The following is a 21019-nucleotide window of genomic DNA, read 5'->3' as shown; positions in this document are numbered from 1 at the left end:
TTGGCTTCCCAGTGCCTGGCGGGGAGTCTCCTTGCTCGAACGAACCATGGAATGACTCGAGCGTTTCACAAGGGCAAAGGGGGGGGGGGGGGGGAAAGAAATAAAATATCAGTCTACTGACTTTTTTTCTCCCCCTTCTGACTCGTTGGCGGAGGGGCCGCCCTGCGTATCATCTGCCGCGAGGCGAGGAGTTGTTGTCGTCGTCGTCGTTTCTCGTAAGTTCTGACGCTTGAGGCGCCAAACTTGTTTTGTTTCGTGTGCTCGGTACTGTATGTACAACCATGCGAAGCTGAGGTCGCAGCGGTAAACTGGGCAGAATAACGGCGATTGCATTAAAGTGCCTGGGATACCTGAATGCTCAGGTAGGTCAATCAGATCTCAGTGGTCCTGTACCTGCCTCAGGCACCGAGGTATGTATGTGCGCAGGTTCGGAGTGTTGGCCTGATGAGGCCCTAATGCTCTCTGAATGCACTCTCCATACACTAGTACGATGTGGTAGAGTACGATGTGGTAGAAGAGTTCGATGACTGCAATGAGTAACCGAGCCTCTCCACTCAGAAAACATGGAGCCCTCGGTTTGCCGGGGTAGCGCTGGCTCGGGTCTTCTCCTTTACGAGTTTCAGGAGCGTTTTGGTTTCGGCAGGGTTGCGACGCAACCAAACTTATTATTGTCCCCTGATTATCTTTCAACTGCGTTCCCCTTACAACGTAGTGCAAGTCAAGCAACAAGGCGAGCCGGGGTTGGTGGAGTCTAGAGCAGCAGGTGCAGAGTTACGATTGACAATACCTTTTTGGTTTGGTATGTATCTTCTGTCCTATCTCCTGGACTTTCGCCCTTCCGGCCTTGTCCAAGAGTTGCCCTTCATCCCCAGGGAACAGTTTCCACCCTGGGTATTGCAACTTCCCGCACCATTCGTAACCCTGCAAAGAAAAAAAAGGTTGAAGAAAAGAACCAACAAAACGCCATGCTCGCCATGCTGTCACTGCCTTCCCCCCTCTTTCCTTTACCCCAGAGAGAAACCATGCTCATGCGCATATCAACCACAAGATGATGGTATAAGTAGGAACAAATAGAAATGAGGAACAGAAAGCTGTCGGATCGCCATATCAATGTAAAAAAAAGTATTCGTTTCGGTTGTTGATGACATATGTACGGATCTCTATTTCCCCACCCACTCTGGGCCACATTCCTCACTTTGCGACGCCTGGATAATCTCTCAACCCCATCGTTCCCGGTCGCGTGGATGAGATGCGATGTGACTGGTGCGTGATGTTTGCAGGGTCGAGAAAGACTCGGGCTGATTAGGTCGCGGGACATGGCGAGGTCGTGAACGGGGGCCTGGAGAATTGTTGTCGGCACCGAGTATTTACACCGCGTGTATATATATATGTGTATATATACATTTATATGAACAGGTATCGGTGTGTGCCGCGCTCTAGACACGCGGACCCCGCGGGGTCCTTTGAGGAAGAGTCCACGGCTTCGCGCATATCATCTGTTTCCGAGGTCAGTCAGTTTGCTCTAGCAGCACTTGTCACGATGCCCGAAATGAGACAGACCTCTCCTTCACTGTACGCCCAGAAGTAGACTCCCAGCCCAATCACGTAGTAGATGGCCGCGTTCGTGCCTTGGTATATCATCGCCGCGGCGAGGGCGGTCAATGGGAGGAAAGCAAGGCGGGCTTCGAGGCTGCGGTGGATACTTAAGCCGGCGATGAAGCTGAGCGGCCACTCCCATGCGAGGAGGATCATGCCGAAGATGAGATTGATCGTTTGAAGGACCGGTATCGGTCTCACCGCCGGATCAAGCGTCTTCGTGAGGAAATCCCAAAAGATTTTGGGCCAGAAGTACGATTCCACCGCGGCAGCAACCTGATCTGCAGGCTTCTGTCAGCATCACATTTCTTGTGAACCCTTGCGAACCCTTGCAAACGATCCGAGAGTATCCTTGAACTGCACCTACACATTGCTGCCGAGAGGACAATGAGCCTTGCCCAGTGGTTCTTGATCAGCCTGCCCATGATTCTGGCTAGCAAGCAATTGTCGAACCAAGCGTTCCCATACACTTCTTCTCTCCAATCCAGGCGTGCCTTTGGCTCGTTCCTCGTCTCCCTGCGACGTCCGGACACACGCGTAGTTTCTTGTCGATCCTCGAGTACCACACCGATAGATACCCCGTAACGAAACGAACCTCGGTCCCGAAAGAAGGAGGAGGGAAAAAAATAGAATAAACAGACTAATACAGTGCAAAAAGTCGAAAGAAAGGCGAGGTTCCGGACCTGCGGATGGACTGGTGACCTGAGGGACCAGGATCCAAGAGAAGAGATAAAAAAGAGATCGATGTGAAAGAGGGCTACCGACCAGCGAGCGGCGAAGAAAGGGAACAGAGGCAGAGAGGCGGAGGAAATCCCGAGACAACCACGGTCGGCGGGGCAGCGCAGACTTGATATTGGAGCCTCTCTCGATCGGCCCGGGTGTCGTCGGACGGGAGTGAGTGGCACTCGCCCTGAAGGGCTTGCACCGGAGCCCCGGAACTCGTGTATCAGATGAGCCGCCGGGGGTTTGCCTGCGTCTCGGGTCTCTGGCCTGATGCTGGGGTGTGTTCGTGTGAGATCCAGGTTCGGGCTATCTTGTCTATTACCACGGCAGGCATCCGGACGAGCGTTGATCGTGTTCCAAGTCCAAGTGGGCAGTTCCGTCAGATTGAGGGCTAGGCGGTCATGGGTATGCCAGTAAAGGGCCGGATCCTGAATCAGCCGAGGGCTCTTTGGACGGTGTCAAGGGCTGTATGGGGTGAGGCTGGGCAGCACTCGCATTGAGTCGCGATGGAGATCAGACGTTGCCTAGGGGGAGGTAATGTTTGAGCGAAGCGGGGGACGCAGACATCCGGGACCCTGTGAAGTTTAAGAAGTGACCGGGGGGGGATAGAGAAAGGTTGCGCCCAGAACGTTTCGAGATATCCACGGCCCCTGTTCGTCGACAAAAGACTTCTGGGAAGAACGTAACGGGAAGACAGAGGGGGGGAGGGGGAAGAGTACAAAAAAGGTGAGCGAAATCGGGAACGGAAACAATGCTGCATCATGAGCAAAAAGCCAGCCCACAGCCCGGGACCGCCTCATCAGCGTCTCCCCGCATTGCGCAGGACAGCGGGAAGAACGGCGAGGTTGCTGAGAGGACCTGCCAGGGGTGGTTCAGATGTGACAGGGGCAGGGGTAGCATCCCCACCTGAAAAGCTCGGCCGCTGCCGGGGGCGGTAGTGTACCTGGGACGGGTGTGCTTCGCTTGTGGACTAGGTAATGGATCAGAGCATGGGTGTGGGCGGGCTTCATGACTTCCGTGTTACGCGCCATGCTCGCCCGATAGGCCATAGAGCTTCGCGTCCTTCTCTTCTCGAATTTCCACTGATCTGGGCTATTTTTTCCCCAACATTCTCGCTTCGCAAGAGAAATGTCCAGCTGGAGAACGCACTCTCATTTGGCACAGGTTTTGGCGAGTTCGAACTTTATAGAGTGTACACTAGTACAAGGTCCACTGCCCGTCTGGGAAGTGTGATTCGTGCGTGCCGAGCCTTGCAACCGCCCTGTGCCAGCCAATGAGGTATGCGAGCCTGCAATGTAAGTCACGACCAGGCGTCACACCGAGCTTGGCGAGTCGTCTTACCGTTGCCCGGCCCGCGTAAACCCCCTCCCCTTCCTTCCCTTTTTTTCTCCCCAGGCGCCTCGGAACTTTTGATGGCTGGGAATGCGACTTCCTCCACCAGATGCACCATATGAGCGGAGTAGGTAGTTTCCGGCTTCTTTCACAGAGATTCTAAGAATGTTACTCCCGTAGTATTTCACATTGCTGCATCAGTATTCTTAGAAGTTTGGGTCTCAATGTCATTGTACTGCCGTAAGGCTCCCGGCATACAAGTCACGATGATCTGTAATGTCCCTGTAAACTCTGAGACCTGGCCCCGCTCAGCTGGCGGCTTGGTCGCTCGGCTGAGGCACGCTTGAGACGGGATCAAAGACGACTCGAATCCTGTAGCAACGGAGTACGGGGTAGTGTAGATGGGTATCCACGATCTTGGCGGCCAACCAGAAGAATGCTCCGGGCTTGATCATAACGGAATCAATTCGACATTCGGTGGGTGTTCTGTTCAATCGGACGATTATGATCTGGTATCATTACTGTTGCGTGGAGAGTCGACTCCAGGAGCAACACAAAATCTCCCTCGGTGTGGGCCAACGGCCCTACAGTAATGACTTCGAGGTGCCCAGATACATACATTTTATTCTTGCTCTGAATGGTACTGCTGAGGCATTGCCGTGTAGGACCCTTCTTAGTGTAGTACCCCTTCTGCAAAGCATACGCTAATTGCCATGCAAAAGGAAGTCCGTTTATCTGGTTAGAACCCAGTACTGTATACACTAGACTCCAACCGGTCCGTCCCAACCTTCTTGCAGCTGCACATCGAACCACATGGTCCCCGATCTGGTATGTACATACATACATACATACAATTCATGGATGGACGCAGACAGCTCCTGCCAGCCATTGGCCGGCTCGCCTGCAGAGGTATCGTTTGGATCCAATGATAGCCTCCCAAGCCCTTTGAAAGCCCCTCGCTGAGCATCACCACGCATCAATCGGACCGGGCCTATTTTTAGCGTTACACCGCCCGGCGGCTCAGTCGACGGGGACCCCATTCTCTTCTTTTAAGGGCCGCCCCGGTGCCCCCAATATCCAGGCCAAGGCCCCGCGTTGCACGCCGGGAGGGGAACAAAACGAGCTATCTTCTGCTTTTGATGATGCCAATGCCACCATCGTTGCCTCGCTTCTCGGCAAGCACAGAACCTAACAAGTGGCGAGCGAGATATATGCATCCCTTCTTGGTCTCGGCTTCGTCTTGTACGAGAGTAGTCAAAGCGGGGTTTTCGGCCCTCACCCATCTCTCTCGACAGAGAGCTTGGGAACAACCCGTTAGGGGAATGGGAAGGTGCGGACACGCCTGATCACACCTGGAGCATGAAAGGTTTACCATAAACGAAGGGAAGTAGTTTCTGGTGCTCTGGGCGGGGTTTGTGACAAACAGCCTAGCTGTTGGACCGATTTGGCACAGTATTATCTGTCGATGGTTTGCATGTGCAGCTGCATGACGCCCACGTCACGTCCCTTTTGAGCTTACAGCCTTACCGTTGTAGAAATCCTATTTTTGGCACTTGATGGCTTGCGGAGAGACACATCAAGCCTGCCATCCACTTAAGCAAGTTAATGCTTTCGAGATCTTCGCTTCCATGTGTGCCACCGTTCATCCGCCACATGCGGCTCCAGGCTCATCGTACGGGGGGGAAGTTAAGAGAGCAGTTCTGCACATAGCCACTCGTTCGATTTTAATGCCAGCCTATCCTCAGCCCACCTTTCCATGATGCAGCCCAGCCTTCCTGCGTTATGTAAGCCCGCGTGCACCCTTAACACCGACTCCATCAACGCCAAAGTACTAAATAAAGCCTATGCCCATCTCTTGCGTCTTCACCAGCAGTAAGTAAGTAAGGCGCACAATGTATGTGAAGTAGATAGATACAGCGTTGGGTGTAGCAAACAACGGTGCTTTCAGCCGCTGCCCACTACCGGTTTCCACACCTTCCTCACCTCATCACCAACACTGCCACCGTCACCGCCGCCCACTCAACCCGTAGCAAACTCGAACTGCCAAAACGCGACCAGCGCCTCCCCATCCTCCTCCTTCATCTCCTCCTCGCCCACGATCGCATCCTTGACCGCGCCCCGCCCTTCCTCCGTCGCCATCTCGCGCAGCAGCTCCCGCAGGCTAGGCCACCTCGCGCCGAGCATCTCCGCGGCCCGCCCAGGGAGGCCTGCGGCAGCAGCAGGTACGACGACACCGGCGCCGGCGCCGGTGCCGGCGGGACCTCGTGCGCCAGCCGTCGCCGCCACGCTCCTCCTGCCCGACGCGAGGCCGGACTGGAAGGCGCGGAGGGCGGTCGGCAGCAGGGCGGCGGGGTCCGAGTCCGGGGGAGAGGTGAGTGGGATTATGGGCAGGGGCAGGTCGTGCTCGAGCAGTCTGTCCGGTTCCAGAGGGGTTAGGAAACAGATAAATTTCCGGGGTGGTGAGCGCGAGAACGGTAGGAAATATGTTTTTGGTGTTTTTTTTTTTTTTTTTTTTGGGGGGGGGGGGGCGGCTTGGGGTGGAGGGGGAGGGAGTGTGGTTACTTGATTTGAAGGTCACTGAAGGACTGCATCGCAGACCGAACTGCCGCTCCCTTGGCGTGTTGCTGATGGAGGAGGAATACGATGGCTGCATTCTGGTGATCGGAATAGCCACGCAGTAGTCGGATCCGGGCGAGGGTTTGCTGGTCGGCAAGGTCCTCTGGCGAGAGGAGAAGGAGCTTGCACGCTTCGTGGGTTCCCGAGTGCGGGATGTGCGTGCTCAAAGCGATGTCATGGGTCCCCAGAATGGTTTCTGCAAAGCTATCAGTCCTTCGAATCTCCGTATATATATATATCATCGAACTCAACCGTTTCACCACACCTTTCCATCGTCTTCCGTCGGATTGTAAAAGCTGGGTTGCGACTGATGCCCATGGGGCCCGCTGCCTGAGGCCAGAGCAGACCAAGTTCTTTGCAGGCTCTTCGTTTGGGTAGTTCATAGTGCCAGTCGGCCGGGTTCGCAGGTTGGGTTGGAAAATATAAGGAGTGGTATTCGGTATTTGCTAGGGTATCTAAATCAGGTAAGGTAGGTACTCTCTATCGCATTTAGTTTCCAGTTCCAGATTGATATTGAGAGGGGCCGTTCAAACTCGCGAGAACCCTCGCACCTTCCTCGCCTCGACAAGGCACCAGGTTGGCGCCGTCTCGAACGGAATCCCACAAGGGAGTCCTCTAAACCATGATATTACAGTCGAATCAGGCAACGGAAGATTTCCGGAGGAAAATCCCCGCCTCACGCAGCCGCGGTTGGCGTCTCCAACAGCGGTCTCTTCGTCTTTGGGTCCTTGAATGCCTTCAACGCCTCCTCGATCAACTGGACCCGTTCTTGCTGCGCCTTCTCCCTGGCCTCGAGCTCCTCCTCTTTTATCCTCAGCTCCTCCATCCGCCGTTGGAGCTCCTCAATCATCTCCTTGTTCCTATCCGGCTTTTGCGAAGACCTCCAATACTCGTAGGTTACCAACGCGCCGGCGACCGCAAGGATGAAGGTGTCTCCGATCACGTCGGCAAAGAGGTCGACCGCTTTGGCCTCGGGCAGCGGCCTGAACTTGCGCCTCCACACGCTCCCGGACGGCTCCTTCAACGTCGCCCGTGCGGTTGTCCCATACTTTGCAAGGTGCTCCTCTTCCTTCTTGACCTGCTCCTCAGTCTTAACCGTGGGCGCCTCGGCCTTCTCCTTCGCCCGTTGTTCCGCGTCTTTATTCCGCAACACGGCGACCGACAAGCGCATGTTGAGTTGGTGTATTAGCTGGCCATACCGTGCAGCGAAGGCCCGGAACCGCGGGTGCTCGTGTGCCTGGTGCTTAATGTGGTTCTGCGAGACACCCTAAGTCAGCGGGGAGCTTGGCTGTGCGGGTTGAGGAAGTCGACAAACCGCGCCGTATTTGGAAACGTGTCGCACGAATAGCGACGCGAGCTTGAACAGCGGTAGTGCCACCATGACGACCTGAGTTGTCTAGCGTCGAGCTCGGTCTGCCGGCGTTCTGCGCCGAGTCAACCCGGGTCAAACAGAGCTCGTTGAGGGATTGGTGGTAGCTCGGCAGTGTACTATGTATGCTCCGCTGCTAGGGCCGGAGTACCGAAGCTGGGGGGTGTGCAGACACCAAAAATTGGTTCCAGCGTGCAAATTGGGCGTTGTCTTCGACTTCTACCGACCGTATCTACTCTTCAGGCAGTGGACTTTGTAGATCTTCAACGGTGACGTTGGAGCTGGAGTCATTTCGGCTTTGGCGGCTTTGGCGGCTTTGGCGGGGCGGCGAAGAGGTGCAACGCTGGTCCCGGTTCCTGGCGGCTTGCGGCTATGCGGGTCCGGGAAGCTAATCCCATTCCCCTGTCCTCGTTGCTCTAGTAACCCCGATGAGAAACAAGTGAACACGCTTTGGAGTCAATTCCCCACTGCATCTTTTGGACCGACACACACGATCTCCGTCACCAGCATCGCCGGCTTGGATTCATCGACAACCCTTCCTTCTCGCTCGCCGGTCGCAGTCAGCGTCTGACAATTGCGACTCCCGTTTGTGTTACATCTCGATGATCATCGGGAGTTGCATTGTATAAACAAGCTATCGAGACGTAAGTTGGTCTCCTGTTGCTGCCTCCACTTGAGCGTGCGCCTGCATTTTTGCCTTGCAAGAGAAAAAAAAAAAAGGTGGAAAAAGATTGGGAGTGTTTGAGAGAATGTTGGCTGCTGGCCGGATCGATACCTCCACAATCAGGCGTTCGGAAATGCGACTGATGCTAAGATGTAAACAGAGCTTGGGCAGACCAGTGCTTCTGTTCGGCGACGAGATCGGTAGCTGAACGTCCGTCTCAACTCTCGAAATTCACCAACCCAAGGCGACGAAGGGCATGAAGGGTGTCGACATGGAGGCGTTGTCCCCTAGGGATGCTAATGCCCAACGGCCCCCCCGAGCGCACGAGCTGAAGACCAAAGCTGCCGCGCAGCTGAAGACAAGCAAGGATAAGGAGCACCCGCCACCGCCTCCCAACAACGTCGTCGAGCCACCAAGCTCCGACTGCAAGGATGGGGTCGTTTACCAGGTTGGCAAGCTGCTCGGGAAGGGCGGCTTCGCCATCTGCTACGAAGGCAAAGCTGCAGGTGCATCGAAGCGCGTCGCCCTGAAGATCGTCAAGAGCAAGATGCCAACCAAGATGGAACAGAAGGTGGGCTTGTGGCTGTTCTCTCACTCACTCCCTCTGGTATATCGAGCTAACAGCCGACGTCAGTTCCAAACCGAACTGCAAATCCACTCCAAGATGCGTCATCAAAACATTGTCCAGTTCCATCGCGCGTTTACATTTGAGAACTGCACCTACCTCGTCTTGGAATTGTGCCCCAACGGCTCGCTGATGGACATGGTCAAGCGTCGCAAGGGCTTGACTGAGGCCGAAGTGCGCTTCTACACGGTGCAGATTGCCGGCGCCATCAAGTACATGCACGCCAAGGGCATCATCCACCGGGATCTGAAGATGGGCAACATCTTTCTCGACAAGTACATGAACGCCAAGATCGGAGACTTTGGTCTCGCAGCCCTGCTTCTTACGGGCAAGGACATGCAGGTCATGCGGCGAACGACGCTGTGCGGGACTCCCAATTACATTGCACCCGAGATCTTGGAGAAGGGGAAGAAGGGTCACGACCACATGGTTGATATCTGGAGTTTGGGAATCATTGTGTTTGCCATGCTTACATCGAAGCCCCCGTTCCAATCTTCGACGACCGACGAAATCTATCGCCGAGCCAGAGACCGCGACTACGAGTGGCCATCACCCGAGACCTCATCCAAAGTGATTAGCCAGGAAGCCAAGGACCTCGTAGCGACCATGCTCCAGGACGCCGAAAAGAGGCCCGACCCCGACACGATTGTCGCACACCCCTTCTTTACGTCCGGATACATGCCAGTCGCTTCCGAAATCAACTACAAGCTGCGAGAAGCCGCGCCGGAAAATCCGGCCTTTTACGAGCCTCTCAATTCACAGACCCAATCACTCAACCTTCGCAACGTCCAGGAGATGTGCCGAGAGTGTGGTGTTGGCCCGTGGAGCCAGTCACAGTTGGTCTTCAGGAAGATCTGGAGGGAGATGGCGGAAGAGGAGCAGAACGGCCTGACCCCCGTCATCCCTCTGGCGGAGGGCGTCGTGTACCGCCCATTTGACGAGGTCAAGAACGAGCAGAAGCTCCAAGCGCGACTCGCAGCTCAACAGATGGAACGGCAGTCGTCGCAGGTTTCCGATCAGACATACGAGACCACGAGCCTCGGGGACAGTGAGTTGAGGAGCTCCACGGAGGGCGCGCTGTCTCAGAAACCCACAACCGGACTGCTGCTGCGGGCTCCACCACAGAGCTTTGCGGCACAGCAGAGGGCGCAACATCGACCTACCTCTACAACCGGCATTTCGCGGTCCAAGACCGTGACGGAGCCGGCTGCCAGGACCGTGGCCTTGCGACCACGCCCGGGGAGAGAGACGGCCCCTGCAGAATCTCAGCCTTCCTCGGAGGAGGTTGTCCCGGTCTCGAGGACGACCACCCGCACCCTGCGCAGCCAGGTTACCTCGACACGAACCAAAGCCAACGGTACCTCAGAGGAGAATGCTCCGCCTCTGCGGCGGTCGGCTTCCACGAGGGAGAAGCGACAGGAAGAGAGGCTATCTCTCTTCAGCCCATCCGAGTACCAAGAAAAGGTGCCTGGTACGCAGCCAGATGTTGTTCTCGAGCGTCTCCAGAAACTGCAGGCCGAGCTCGAGAGGGCACTCAATGCTCGTACCATGGCGCTTATGTCTTCAAGAGACAAGACTCCGGCCCCCCCACATATCGTGGTCAAATGGGTTGACTACACAAACAAATTTGGCCTTGGGTATGTCCTAAACGACGGCAGCGTTGGCTGCATTCTCCGCAGCATCCCGGCGCCGGACGGTCCCAACCCGGGCATGCTTCCTCCCGCTTGCCTCCTTGTGCACGGCGCCGAGCAGCACTGCATGCGCAAGGACGACCCGACCTACAGCGCCCGACACCAGATCGTGCCCATGAAAGAGGGCATTTACTTCTACGAGAACAACGGTGAGGAGGGCATTTCGCGCGTCCGAGTGCCACCCGAGAACTTCATGCTCCCCGTCAATCCCGACGGCACGGTGGGCAAGCTCTCGGCAGGGCGCGATATCTACGATCACCGCAAGCGCGAGCGCATAGTCCTATGGAAGAAGTTTGCCAACTACATGATCGCATACGGCCGCGAGATGGACAACAACGGTTTGACCCAGTCCAGAGAGTCCGGGGAAGCCGAACCGGCCATCCGCGTCCCGACAATCACGGATCCGACCGCAGCGCCACCCGACGTCGTGACTTTCTATCAACGCTTCGGGGATGTCGGCTGCTGGATGTTCGCCGACGGCCATACGCAATTCAACTTCCCCGACCATACCAAGATCGTGCTCGACCCCGCGGGCGTGTGGTGCCATTTCTGGCACCTGCCGCAGGATGCGGCGCGGCGCCTGGAGGAGACCGGCTCGCTGGCCGAGTCGGCACTCGATGACCGTTCCGTGCTGTCGTACCCGCTTCAGACTCTGCTGAACTTTGCGAAGCCGCCCTCGACCGGTTCTTCTTCTTCCTCTTCTTCTTCTGCTGCTCCTGCTGCCGGAAGCGGCCGGCGCAGGCCCGTGATCCCGCCCGAGCTGCGCGACATACCGGCGGCCAACCAGTTCCGCAAGAAGATCGAGTTCGTCCGGGACGTGGTCCGCGAGTGGACCGCCAACGGCGGGCTGGGCAACAGCGACCTCAGCCGCGAGCGCCGGCTGCGCTGGACCGGCGTCCGCGAGACCCGCGGCGTCCCCATCCCCGCCAAGCACGTCTGGGTCACGATCGGCGCCCGGGGCGGAGACGAGCGGCTGGCGGCCATGGTCGACCCGCGCCGGCCGGGAATCATCGGTGAGGACGTGGACGAGAGGCGACGGGACAGGTAGTGCTACTTCGCACAGTGGCGGCAACCCGGCGGTCCATGCCCACCGCAGCTTGCTTTCTCTCTGATGATAGTTCAGTGTTCATACCCGCTTGTGCCGGGGAATTGTGGGAGGTTGCCCGGGGGGGGGGGGGGGTTGGTGAGGGCGGCTAATCTGCTTCTCGAAATGTTGTTGTTGTTGTTGATGGTGGTGGTTGTTATTGTTGCTCTACGGGGAAGTGTTCTGTTTTTGGCGCTCTGGCGTTGGCAGAGATGGAGCATGCGGGTGCGAGACATGTTACGACGAGATGATTCCCCTCCTTTTCATTCTTTTTTTTTCTTCCCTTTGTCCCTGTTTAATTTTCAGATTCCCTGTTTTCTCGTACTCAGATAATTATCCGAAGAAATTTTGGAGTGAGAGAGACAGCGCGTGTGTAACACTTGGCCGGGGGGGGGGGCCGAGAGGAAAAGGGCTGGAGGCACTCCCAGTACGTATTATTTATTAGCTGGTTTGTGAGCGCACCTCCTGGTGACCATCCAGGCACACACGTTTTTTTTTTCTTCGTAGGTAATCCGACGTCTTTGGATACGTGCAGGTACCTACTGCTTACGTTTTGGAGCCCCATGACTGTGTTGCTGGAGGACAGAGGGAAAGAGAGCGCGTAGTTCGGCAGAGGGTGGTAGAGTAAACCGCGGGCCTCGCCACGGCGTCCTAGATTGTATGTATTCCCGTCCCATGAGTTCATAGCAGTGCGGTGAGCGTGCGCTACTCAGGGGTGCTTGAGCCATCGCAGAGACGGACTAGGCACTTCCATTGCCAAGCCGGCAGTCGTAGGCAACGTTTCAGAGCAAAGGACCACGAGGAATATTTCGAGGTCCTATCCCAACCAACTCTTGGGGAACCAGTTTTCAAACCGCCCCTAATCCACTATCTCTCCCCAACGACCTCACACAACCGCCTGCCCCATCGTTCGCAAACCTGCCCTTCAAATAACACTTGTAGACAAGGAGCGGAGGGAAGCCCCCGGCAGGCCCTGCACTGCCAATCGGAACGACGCTATTGACTCTCGATTCACCCCGAGAATGACAAGAGCGAGTTCAAAGTGGTGTCTCAGACCAGTAGAAATACGTTTTTGATTTTACAGGCGCGGCGTCTAAAAACGTATATTTACACCGTCCAGATGACAACGCGCCCATCGACACCACTCGCTGGATCTAGTCAGTTGCGGAACACAAAAGCCGAAGGGTGAAAATGGAAAACAAAAAGTAAACAAATAAAGAAATAAATAAAACAGGGAAGAAGAAGAAGAGGAGGAGGAGGAGGAGGAGAAGAAGAAGAAGAAGAATGACTTACAGCTAAACTTGCGCACCGAGCCCCCGGCCGTCTCGTACGGACGAATCATTGTGATGGTGTTCTGATGAGTCGTCTTCAGCTGCGTGTCGTCCTTGACCTTGCCCTTGAGATCCATCTGCCTGAACATGTTCAAGGCCGACTCTTCGCGCTGGCTGCCCAGGCCGCCGGGCCGCCCCTTGGCCTCGATGGCGCCGGTCAGCTGCCAGCCGTCGATGCCGCCGTTGAAGCGGAAGGCCTCGCAGTCGTACCCGGCGGCGATGATCTCGGCCTCGCCGTTCCAGAGCAGGCTCATGAAGGGCAGCAGCTGCGTGTTGATGCTGATGACCGCCCTCGGGGGCTGCTCGGGGGCGCTCGGATAGACGACGGTGATGCTGCTGTCATGGGCGGCAAAGGCCAGGGCGTCGCCGCTGGGGGAGAAGGCGACGGAGTGGACCCATCCGGCCGAGTTGTTCATGTACTCGCCGCAGACGGTGTTGAAGGGGAGGCGCTCGCCCCAGGCGGTGGGCTCGGGGCGGGCGTCGACGCCCTTGATGAAGCTGGAGAGGACGCGGGCGTGGGCGTCGGTCGAGCCGGCGGCGAGGAGGACCGAGTTGGGGTGCCAGGCGAGGGTGGTGACGGTGCTGCGGATCGGCTTCTTGAGGTGCTTCGAGACCCACCAGTCGTTCTCCTCCTCAAAGTAGCAGACGGCGATGAGGCGGTCTCCCGAGCCGACGGCGAACTTGGTCTCGGACGGCGACCAGCGGACAAAGGTGGCGGCGCGGTTGATGCGCAGCAGGACGAGGGTCGGCTTGTAGCCCTGCGGGGTCGGCTCCCAGACCAGCGCGTTGCGGTCCTGCGAGCACGACACGATGCGGCCCGAGTTAGGGGCGATGTCGATGCTGGTCACCGTCTTGTCGTGGCCCTTGAGCTCGTCCTTGAGCTTGAATGCGTTTCCGACCCTGCCGTAGAGCTCGACCGTCGTGTCGCGCGCAACCGCGAGCGTCTGACGATCGGCCGAGAACGAGTGGTCGGCAATCGGATTGTGGAACAGGTGATGGACCTCGGGCGCCGCCATCTTTGATCGTCGGTCGGTATTGCGATAGGAGTAGCTCTCTACTACCGCTGTCCGCTCGGATGTTGGGAAAGGGGAGGGGGGGAGAAGGTTTCGGTGCTGGTTTGTGAGATGTAAGTATTTGGAAGAAGGAACTTTGGAGACCTGTTGAGCAAGTCGCTGACGTTGACGCAGTGGGGGAGCAGCTGCTGGTGGGGTCAGCCCCCCCGACCCCCTTCACCCTCCCCCAAACTACCCTGTCTCGCCTAAATCTACCCCCCTGGTGTTGCTGTGGAGGGCGGAATCTTGGTTGGTCTCTTGGTCTCCAGTTTTTGAGCAGCGCATCTCAAAATTACTTGAGAGAACACGCGACGGGACAACGACATCGAACCAACACCTCAACAGCTGTTGCGCCTTATATGCACAATTGGCGAGAACCGCTTAAAACCAAGCCCTTTTAGACAGGATAGAGGAGGATCAGAGCATATACGACAATGGCTGCGCGCGCGCCTCCGCCGGGACTGCCAGCAAAGGTGGCCTCGGTGCCGCCAAATCAAACCCTCTACGTCACGAACCTCCCGTCGGCCAAGATCCAAAAGGAAGACCTGCGGACCGCGCTCTACATGCTGTTTTCCACGTACGGCTCCGTTCTGGACGTGGTCGCGCTCAAGACGATGAAGATGCGCGGTCAGGCACACATCGTGTACAAGGACATCCAAACAGCAACCCAGGCGATGAGAGCACTGAACGGTTTCGAATTCTTTGGGCGCGAGATGGTGAGCATTTCTCTTCTCTTCAAGACCGCAAGGCAGCATCGCTAACATGAGCAGAAAATATCCTACGCCAAGTCAAAGTCCAATATCATCGCAAAGCTCGACGGCACTTTCAAGATCCCCGCGGCATCATCCGCAGCCCGAGTTGAAGTGACCGACCTCCAACAGAGCATATTCAATGCTCCCGTACCTGGCGCCCCCACCACAACAGCGCCCAGCCTCCCGTCCAAGCCGTCGGGTGGCGACCAGCCTATGACGGATGCCGCAGCCACCGAGAGTCGCGGAGTCAAGCGGCCGAGAGAGGAGGACAAGGAGGAGGAGCAAGGAGAGGAGAGCGACCAGGACGTGGCGATGGAGGAAGAGAGCGACGACGAATGATACCCCTGCCATGCTAGCCAGCTAGAACCTATGAATGAGAGCTGCGCGGCGCCATCTCGACGGGTGGGGCTACCATCGCCATCTCCGGGGGCACCCACAACCCGACACAGCCTCCGACCAAGCCGAGCCATACCATAAGGTAGTTCTCCTTGGAGCAGTCGATTTTCTCCATGGCCTCGCCGATGAGACAAGGGTGGATGAAGAAAGACGGCATGCCAGTGAAGGGGTGGCTCTGCAGGATGGAGAGAGAAAAGAAAATGGTTCGTGTTAGTCTAGGCCATCATGCGGAATGCCGGTTAACAGCCAGTATCTAGCTCATCAAGACATGGCAAATCACAAATATAAGAAGGGAAGCGAAGGGGAGGGTTGGGCGACGCACGTCAAGCGAGATTCCACCAATTCTCCCCACGCTAGCCCGCAGTGGCGCCTTGTACTCGTCCGGCACTAACCACCTGAACACTGTGTCGATGTTCAAGGGGTCCTCGTCAGCGGGTAGGTCCTGGAGGTTGAACCAGAGGCAGGGCACCTGGTATGTCGGGTGCAGAATGATTTCATATCGGACGCGCGGTCTCGGTCGAGCGCCGTGGGGGAGATAGTCCCTGTCGTCCAGCTGGACGTGGTTTGCCTGCAGAGCGTTAAGACTCTTTTCCTCTTTCTCTCCCCGAGCCATACACGGTGGGACATCACCCGATTGTACTAGTGCAGCGTAGCGTACTTGATCGGCTTCCTCGGCCTCCATCATCTCGCTGTCATCGTCCTCGCCCCCCGTTTCCTCGCCCAGAGAGAACGCACCCATGCAGCTCGACAGCCCCTCGTCGTCCCGGACGGCGTCCAGTGGCCTCCGGATCACGAGGTAAGTGCCGTACTCCGGGCCGAAGGTGAAGTCGGCCGTGTTAAACGCCCGGAAGGTGTCCAGCATCCATCGTCGCCGTTGGACGCCGAGGCGGGCCTGGCAGTAGCGCCTCTCGAGGTGGTGGCAGACCTCGGTGAACTCCTCTGGGGTGAGGTACGGGTAGGAGCGGAATTCGGAGGAGGCGAGGTGTCTTTCTTGTTGCATGTTGGAATCTATTTGGTTTGTCATAGTCAAGTTCACCACCGACCAAAAATAATAAAGTAAAGGAGGGCGATTATTTGAGAGGTCGGCCCTAGGTCAATCTACTTCCGAGGAAAAGTTGAGAGATCACGGAAGTTGAGATCAGACGACAGCCTGGAAAGGAAGAGTTGGCAAAAAAAGCCCTTGGGTCACCGCATGGCCTGAGTCATCTCATCTTCATTGTAATCATTTGCGCACTCGGGCCTGCTCTTTCCATGCTCGTGTATGTCACGCAGCCCACCACATAGTGCTGTGGGAGATGGATGCCGGAGGGGTGGCTTACGTAACACACACTAATTAGCTAACCCAATCGAACTCGGCGCATAGCAGACAAGTTCCATATAACTAGTGAGAGCCGCGAGAAAGCGCCCACCTTCCCCCCAGACGTCATGCTACTATAGTACTACCTACCTAGGTATCCAGGCCCATACTTCGTAAATGCCTTTGTGACAGGTGGTTCGGCAATGTGACAGATAGGATTCAGGGTGTCTTGGTAACAACAGTAAATCCAGGGAGAGACTAGAGGAGCCACGAAGAGGGAACAGGACTAGGAGACCCCAGAACAAAGGAAGCATTGCCCCCTAGCTGTTAGCCTGAGCATCGGGATCCTTAATTCTTATACCGCTATCCAAACTGTTCTAGCTCCTCAAGGCTGAGAAGTCAATCCTCAGACCCACACATCAATGGAGGAGGTGGCGGTGATTGAGCCAAAGTATTTGGAGAACCCAAGACTACGGAGGTAATATATGGTGGGTTGTGTGGTGCTGGTTTATGTACAATCTGAGAGCTAGCGCCTCTTCTGACCGCTCAACCGTGCCTTGCAGACGGAATCATTTATGACTTGCCCAGGTACCTCTCCAATCTCAGGCCGGATGGACTAACGAGACCTCACTGTCCCTAATCTGGGATATCGTCCGAGCCGCACCGCTCTATATAACCCCAGACCAATGGGTATGTCTTGCTGGACAACAGTTCCAATGATGTGGAATAGCACTCCAACCACCCGGCAAACAAGTTTGGAGGCTGTTTGGATCTCTGGATATCCTACACTGGCCAGTCACGAAGCAATAGTCGGACCATAGCCCTAACATCAATCCAGCCTTCACCGTCGTTAACTCTAAGAGGAGAGCGAATCGGTGGAGCATGCAGTCACCCATCACTGGCGAGCCCCGAGAATGCCTGTTGCCCGTAGTCTCCGTTCTAGAGGATTGATGGTTCTTTCTGAGTGACGTGAACCAATTGTATAAAGCTCGGAATATATTCCCCTGAGGGAAAGGAAGCAGGAGCGAGGTTCGGTGCTTCTCTTCGCGGCGCCATAACAAACCGCAAACTTGAACTTTACCATGTGGCATGTCTGCTAGATAAAGAACACTCATTTTCTCAATCACCGCAAATTTGTAATTAACTAAGTATTTCTCAAGTTACTTAAATTGGCTAGTCAGGTGTTCTATTTACAAGAGCTGTCAAACATAGTGAATAGAATATGGAAATAGAGAGATCGGAGTACGGATTACACGAACAGACCTTCCTTGTTTGTCGGTGCCGGCTGATCCGTGCGCCCCAAAACGGCACGGGCCGGACTTTTGGCACCCTTGAGTGCACGGGACAGATCTGCACTGTGCCTGCCGGTGCAACGCTGTCAGAACCCTCCACGTATTCTGTACTCCGTATGTACAGTACGTATGTAACTGCTCGTGAATTTGCTAGCAACATCCCTCTCTCATCCCCCCACCAAGTAGGGGCAGCATACGGATAGCCTGCCAATTTATATTTTTCCTTTCTTCTGAATTCCTTTTGACGCGGTGGTGACCACCGCCATGCTCTGCCAGCCGGCTGCAGCAGCATTTCAATGAACGTTCGCGATCCCTTCAACCTCCGCAACGGCACCTTGAACCGGCCCCCCATCGCCACCTGGAAGGCCAACAGGAACTACAATCTCCAATACAGCAGCGCCTCTCCGCTGCAACACATCATCCGAGCCGCCGCCACCGCAACCCAGTCCGCAGCCGCCGACCTCCGCGACAAGGCCAGCGAGGTTGTTCACTCGGCACAACAGGCCTTCACCGAGGCGGCCGCCACCACCCTCGACCTCGACCTCGAGAAAGCGGCCCACCTCGAGCCCGGCCCCGAAGCCAAGCCCGAAGTCGAACCCAAAGTCGAAGCTAAAGCTAAAGCCCGGGAGCATCACCGCCGCGAAAGCGCCCGGCCCACCCACACCGCGAGGGCCCCTGCGGACTCCCCATCACGACAAGAACTAGCGCCCAAGACCGAGCGTGGGCAGGCCCAAGAACAGGACATGTCGTTCGCCATCCCCAAGAATGTACCCTCATTCTCCAGCCCGCAGCGCCAGCTCGAAGACCAACTCTGGGCCGCCTCCTCCAGGAACCGCCAGCGATCTTCCCTCGTAGGCAACGTCCAGGGCTTCCTCTCCCCCGGCAGCCGCGCCGGCCTGCCCATGTACAAGGACAAGCCGTACATGTACCCGCCCGGACGGGGCGGCGGCTCCTATGCCTGGAGGCGGCCGCTGTACCGGAGGAAGCGGACGACGTGCGCCCTCCTCTTGCTGGTCGTGGCCGGGCTGGCGTGGTGGACGGGCTTGTTTGCGGGACAGCAGGCACGGGTCGGCGGAGGTCTTAGTTGGTCCGGGTGGCTGGCGCAGGAGACGGGCGGGGAAGCGAACGCGGCCGAGTGGGCGAAGCGGCGGGAGAGAGTGGTGGAGGCGATGGAGTTGAGTTGGGATGCTTACGAGCGATATGCTTGGGGTGGGTTTCATCCCTCTTTCCCTCTCTCCTCTCTTTCTGAGGGAAAGGTTGTCAAGTGAAGTTGCTGACGTCGATGGTCCGTTGGCTGTAGGCTATGACGAGTTCCATCCCGAGTCAAAGAAGGGCCGGCAGATGGCGCCCAAGGGGTTGGGGTGGATCATCATCGACTCGCTCGACACGTTGATGATCATGAACATGACCAGCCGGCTGACGCACGCGCGCGAGTGGTTGTCCAAATCCCTGACGTGGGATCAGGACCAGGACGTCAACACGTTTGAGACGACCATTCGTATGCTGGGCGGCTTGCTGTCGGCGCACTACCTCTCGACCGAGTATCCCGACATGGCCCCAATATCAGACGACGACCCAGGACAGCCCGGGGAGGATCTGTACCTGGAGAAGGCAAAGGACCTGGCGGACCGCTTGATGGCCGCCTTCGACTCGCCGTCCGGGGTCCCCTACGCCAGCGTCAATCTGGCACAGTACAAGGGTATCGTGTCCCATGCTGACCTAGGGGCGTCATCAACAGCCGAGACGACAACTCTGCAGCTGGAGTTCAAGTACCTCGCCAAGCTGACCGGCGAGAAGGAGTATTGGGACAAGGCCGAGAGGGTCATGAAACTGGTGGACGACAATGGCGCGAAGGACGGCCTGGTACCCATCTTCATCTACGCCACAACGGGCAAGTTCCAGGGCGAGAACATCCGGCTCGGCAGCCGTGGCGACTCGTACTACGAATACCTGATCAAGCAGTACCTGCAGACCAACAAGCAGGAACCCATCTATCAGGAGATGTGGCGGGAGGCGCTGCAGGGCATCAGGAAGCACCTCATCACCTACACGGAGCCGTCCCGGTTCACCATCGTCGGTGAGCGGCCCGGCGGTTTGGGCGGCGACCTCTCGCCCAAGATGGATCACCTCGTCTGCTTCCTGCCGGGCACCATCGCGCTGGCGGTGACGGGCGGGCTCACCGAACGGGAAGCGAGGAAGCTACCCACCTGGACCGAGCAAGACGAGGCCGACATGCAGCTCGCGCGCGAGCTGATGCACACGTGCTGGGGCATGTACAAGTTCATGGCGACGGGCCTCGCCGCCGAGATCACCCACTTCAAGATCGACAACCCTCCCCTGCCCGAGTCGGCCCCGCACAAGGCGCCCGACGAGTTCGACCCGTCCCCGGATGCGGAGTGGCGCAAGGACTTCGAGGTCCGTCCGTTCGACAGCCACAACCTGCAGCGGCCCGAGACGGCCGAGAGCTTGTTCTACATGTGGCGCATCACGGGCGACATCAAGTACCGCGAGTGGGGGTGGGAGATGTTCAAGAGCTTCATGAACTACACGGCCGTCGCCGACAACGGCGGGTTCACGAGCCTGTCCAACGCCAACAAGATCCCGCCCGTCACGAGGGACAACATGGAGAGCTTCTGGCTGGCCGAGACGCTCAAGTATTTCTACCTGCTGTTCTCGCCCAACGACCTGTTGCCGCTGGATAAGATTGTGCTCAACACCGAGGCGCACCCGTTCCCGCGCTTTGACATGGGGCCGTTATTCTCGACCGGGTGGCAGCGAAAGCCGAGGGATAAGGAAGGGAGGATCATCGAATAAGTGACTAATTATGTGTGTCATGTCAAGGACGAGTACATATTTATTGCCGTATCTGTACAAAGTCTTGCAGCGAATGTATATGAATCGAATTGAAGACCTCGGAAAACGCGTTTGTTTGTTGAAGGAGGATGGAGGCTGAGGAAGAGGGGGGGAGGAGGAAGGAGGGGGAAGAAGGAGGGCTGACGTCAATTGGGCAATGTCCCGAGGCGCAACCCCTGGCACACACAACGCGTTTTACACTAGAGCTCAACCCCACACGACGACCCCAATGCAGGTCTGGCTCAATTTGCACTCGACAAGCCGCTTGCCACCAACCTGGGCCACCGAACCGGCCCACCGGCAGCCAATCCAGCCGCAAGGAGTGGAGTTGCCCTGGGTTGCCAAT

At 56.9% G+C, this 21019-nt stretch overlaps 7 protein-coding genes across 7 annotated transcripts; 3 read left to right on the top strand and 4 right to left on the bottom strand.

The window, feature by feature from the left end:
- Positions 1-502: 502 nt before the first annotated feature.
- On the bottom strand, positions 503-2308 carry MYCTH_2313396 (uncharacterized protein). Its single transcript, XM_003658690.1, has 3 exons — positions 1964-2308; positions 1561-1877; positions 503-1496 (listed from the first exon to the last, which is right to left on the bottom strand). Exons 1-3 carry the CDS (start codon positions 2019-2021, stop codon positions 1437-1439), a joined length of 435 nt encoding a protein of 144 aa, XP_003658738.1. The 5' UTR covers positions 2022-2308; the 3' UTR covers positions 503-1436.
- Positions 2309-6666: 4358 nt separating this feature from the next.
- Positions 6667-7758, bottom strand: MYCTH_2294872 (uncharacterized protein). The gene is made up of 2 exons (XM_003658689.1): positions 7583-7758; positions 6667-7522 (listed from the first exon to the last, which is right to left on the bottom strand). The coding sequence occupies exons 1-2, from the start codon at positions 7646-7648 to the stop codon at positions 6944-6946; spliced, it is 645 nt and encodes a 214-aa protein (XP_003658737.1). The 5' UTR covers positions 7649-7758; the 3' UTR covers positions 6667-6943.
- A 653-nt stretch (positions 7759-8411) lies between these two features.
- MYCTH_2294870 (uncharacterized protein) lies at positions 8412-11845 on the top strand. Its single transcript, XM_003658688.1, has 2 exons — positions 8412-8871; positions 8935-11845. The coding sequence occupies exons 1-2, from the start codon at positions 8572-8574 to the stop codon at positions 11662-11664; spliced, it is 3030 nt and encodes a 1009-aa protein (XP_003658736.1). The 5' UTR covers positions 8412-8571; the 3' UTR covers positions 11665-11845.
- Positions 11846-12283: 438 nt separating this feature from the next.
- Positions 12284-14153, bottom strand: MYCTH_113886 (uncharacterized protein). The gene is made up of 2 exons (XM_003658687.1): positions 12994-14153; positions 12284-12848 (listed from the first exon to the last, which is right to left on the bottom strand). Exons 1-2 carry the CDS (start codon positions 14045-14047, stop codon positions 12808-12810), a joined length of 1095 nt encoding a protein of 364 aa, XP_003658735.1. The 5' UTR covers positions 14048-14153; the 3' UTR covers positions 12284-12807.
- A 210-nt stretch (positions 14154-14363) lies between these two features.
- On the top strand, positions 14364-15329 carry MYCTH_2294867 (uncharacterized protein). Its single transcript, XM_003658686.1, has 2 exons — positions 14364-14799; positions 14854-15329. Exons 1-2 carry the CDS (start codon positions 14518-14520, stop codon positions 15172-15174), a joined length of 603 nt encoding a protein of 200 aa, XP_003658734.1. The 5' UTR covers positions 14364-14517; the 3' UTR covers positions 15175-15329.
- Positions 15330-16477, bottom strand: MYCTH_2294864 (uncharacterized protein). Its single transcript, XM_003658685.1, has one exon. It carries the CDS (start codon positions 16229-16231, stop codon positions 15485-15487), a length of 747 nt encoding a protein of 248 aa, XP_003658733.1. The 5' UTR covers positions 16232-16477; the 3' UTR covers positions 15330-15484.
- Positions 16478-17943: 1466 nt separating this feature from the next.
- On the top strand, positions 17944-20654 carry MYCTH_2294863 (glycoside hydrolase family 47 protein). The gene is made up of 2 exons (XM_003658684.1): positions 17944-19029; positions 19121-20654. Exons 1-2 carry the CDS (start codon positions 18117-18119, stop codon positions 20632-20634), a joined length of 2427 nt encoding a protein of 808 aa, XP_003658732.1. The 5' UTR covers positions 17944-18116; the 3' UTR covers positions 20635-20654.
- Positions 20655-21019: the final 365 nt, after the last annotated feature.

This window comes from Thermothelomyces thermophilus, chromosome 1 (assembly GCF_000226095.1).
Source record: "Thermothelomyces thermophilus ATCC 42464 chromosome 1, complete sequence".
Classification (NCBI taxonomy): Eukaryota; Fungi; Ascomycota; class Sordariomycetes; order Sordariales; family Chaetomiaceae; genus Thermothelomyces; species Thermothelomyces thermophilus.
The sequence above is the reverse complement of the archived record's forward strand: the minus strand, read 5'-3'. Positions and strand labels throughout refer to the sequence as shown.

Excerpts from the sequence above, each read along its gene's own strand:
- MYCTH_2313396 (XM_003658690.1), bottom strand. The coding sequence starts at position 2,021 with ATGGGCAGGCTGATCAAGAACCACTGGGCAAGGCTCATTGTCCTCTCG. Across the intron at positions 1,878-1,963 it reads TGTCCTCTCGGCAGCAATGT|ATCAGGTTGCTGCCGCGGTG; the intron begins GTAGGTGCAGTT and ends AGAAGCCTGCAG. Across the intron at positions 1,497-1,560 it reads GGGCGTACAGTGAAGGAGAG|ATGATATGCGCGAAGCCGTG; the intron begins GTCTGTCTCATT and ends CCTCGGAAACAG.
- MYCTH_2294872 (XM_003658689.1), bottom strand. The coding sequence starts at position 7,648 with ATGGTGGCACTACCGCTGTTCAAGCTCGCGTCGCTATTCGTGCGACAC. Across the intron at positions 7,523-7,582 it reads ACGTTTCCAAATACGGCGCG|AACCACATTAAGCACCAGGC; the intron begins GTTTGTCGACTT and ends GGTGTCTCGCAG.
- MYCTH_2294870 (XM_003658688.1), top strand. The coding sequence starts at position 8,572 with ATGGAGGCGTTGTCCCCTAGGGATGCTAATGCCCAACGGCCCCCCCGA. Across the intron at positions 8,872-8,934 it reads CAACCAAGATGGAACAGAAG|TTCCAAACCGAACTGCAAAT; the intron begins GTGGGCTTGTGG and ends AGCCGACGTCAG.
- MYCTH_113886 (XM_003658687.1), bottom strand. The coding sequence starts at position 14,047 with ATGGCGGCGCCCGAGGTCCATCACCTGTTCCACAATCCGATTGCCGAC. Across the intron at positions 12,849-12,993 it reads CTCGGTGCGCAAGTTTAGCT|CGAGTGGTGTCGATGGGCGC; the intron begins GTAAGTCATTCT and ends GACTAGATCCAG.
- MYCTH_2294867 (XM_003658686.1), top strand. The coding sequence starts at position 14,518 with ATGGCTGCGCGCGCGCCTCCGCCGGGACTGCCAGCAAAGGTGGCCTCG. Across the intron at positions 14,800-14,853 it reads AATTCTTTGGGCGCGAGATG|AAAATATCCTACGCCAAGTC; the intron begins GTGAGCATTTCT and ends TAACATGAGCAG.
- MYCTH_2294864 (XM_003658685.1), bottom strand. The coding sequence starts at position 16,231 with ATGCAACAAGAAAGACACCTCGCCTCCTCCGAATTCCGCTCCTACCCG.
- MYCTH_2294863 (XM_003658684.1), top strand. The coding sequence starts at position 18,117 with ATGAACGTTCGCGATCCCTTCAACCTCCGCAACGGCACCTTGAACCGG. Across the intron at positions 19,030-19,120 it reads TTACGAGCGATATGCTTGGG|GCTATGACGAGTTCCATCCC; the intron begins GTGGGTTTCATC and ends CGTTGGCTGTAG.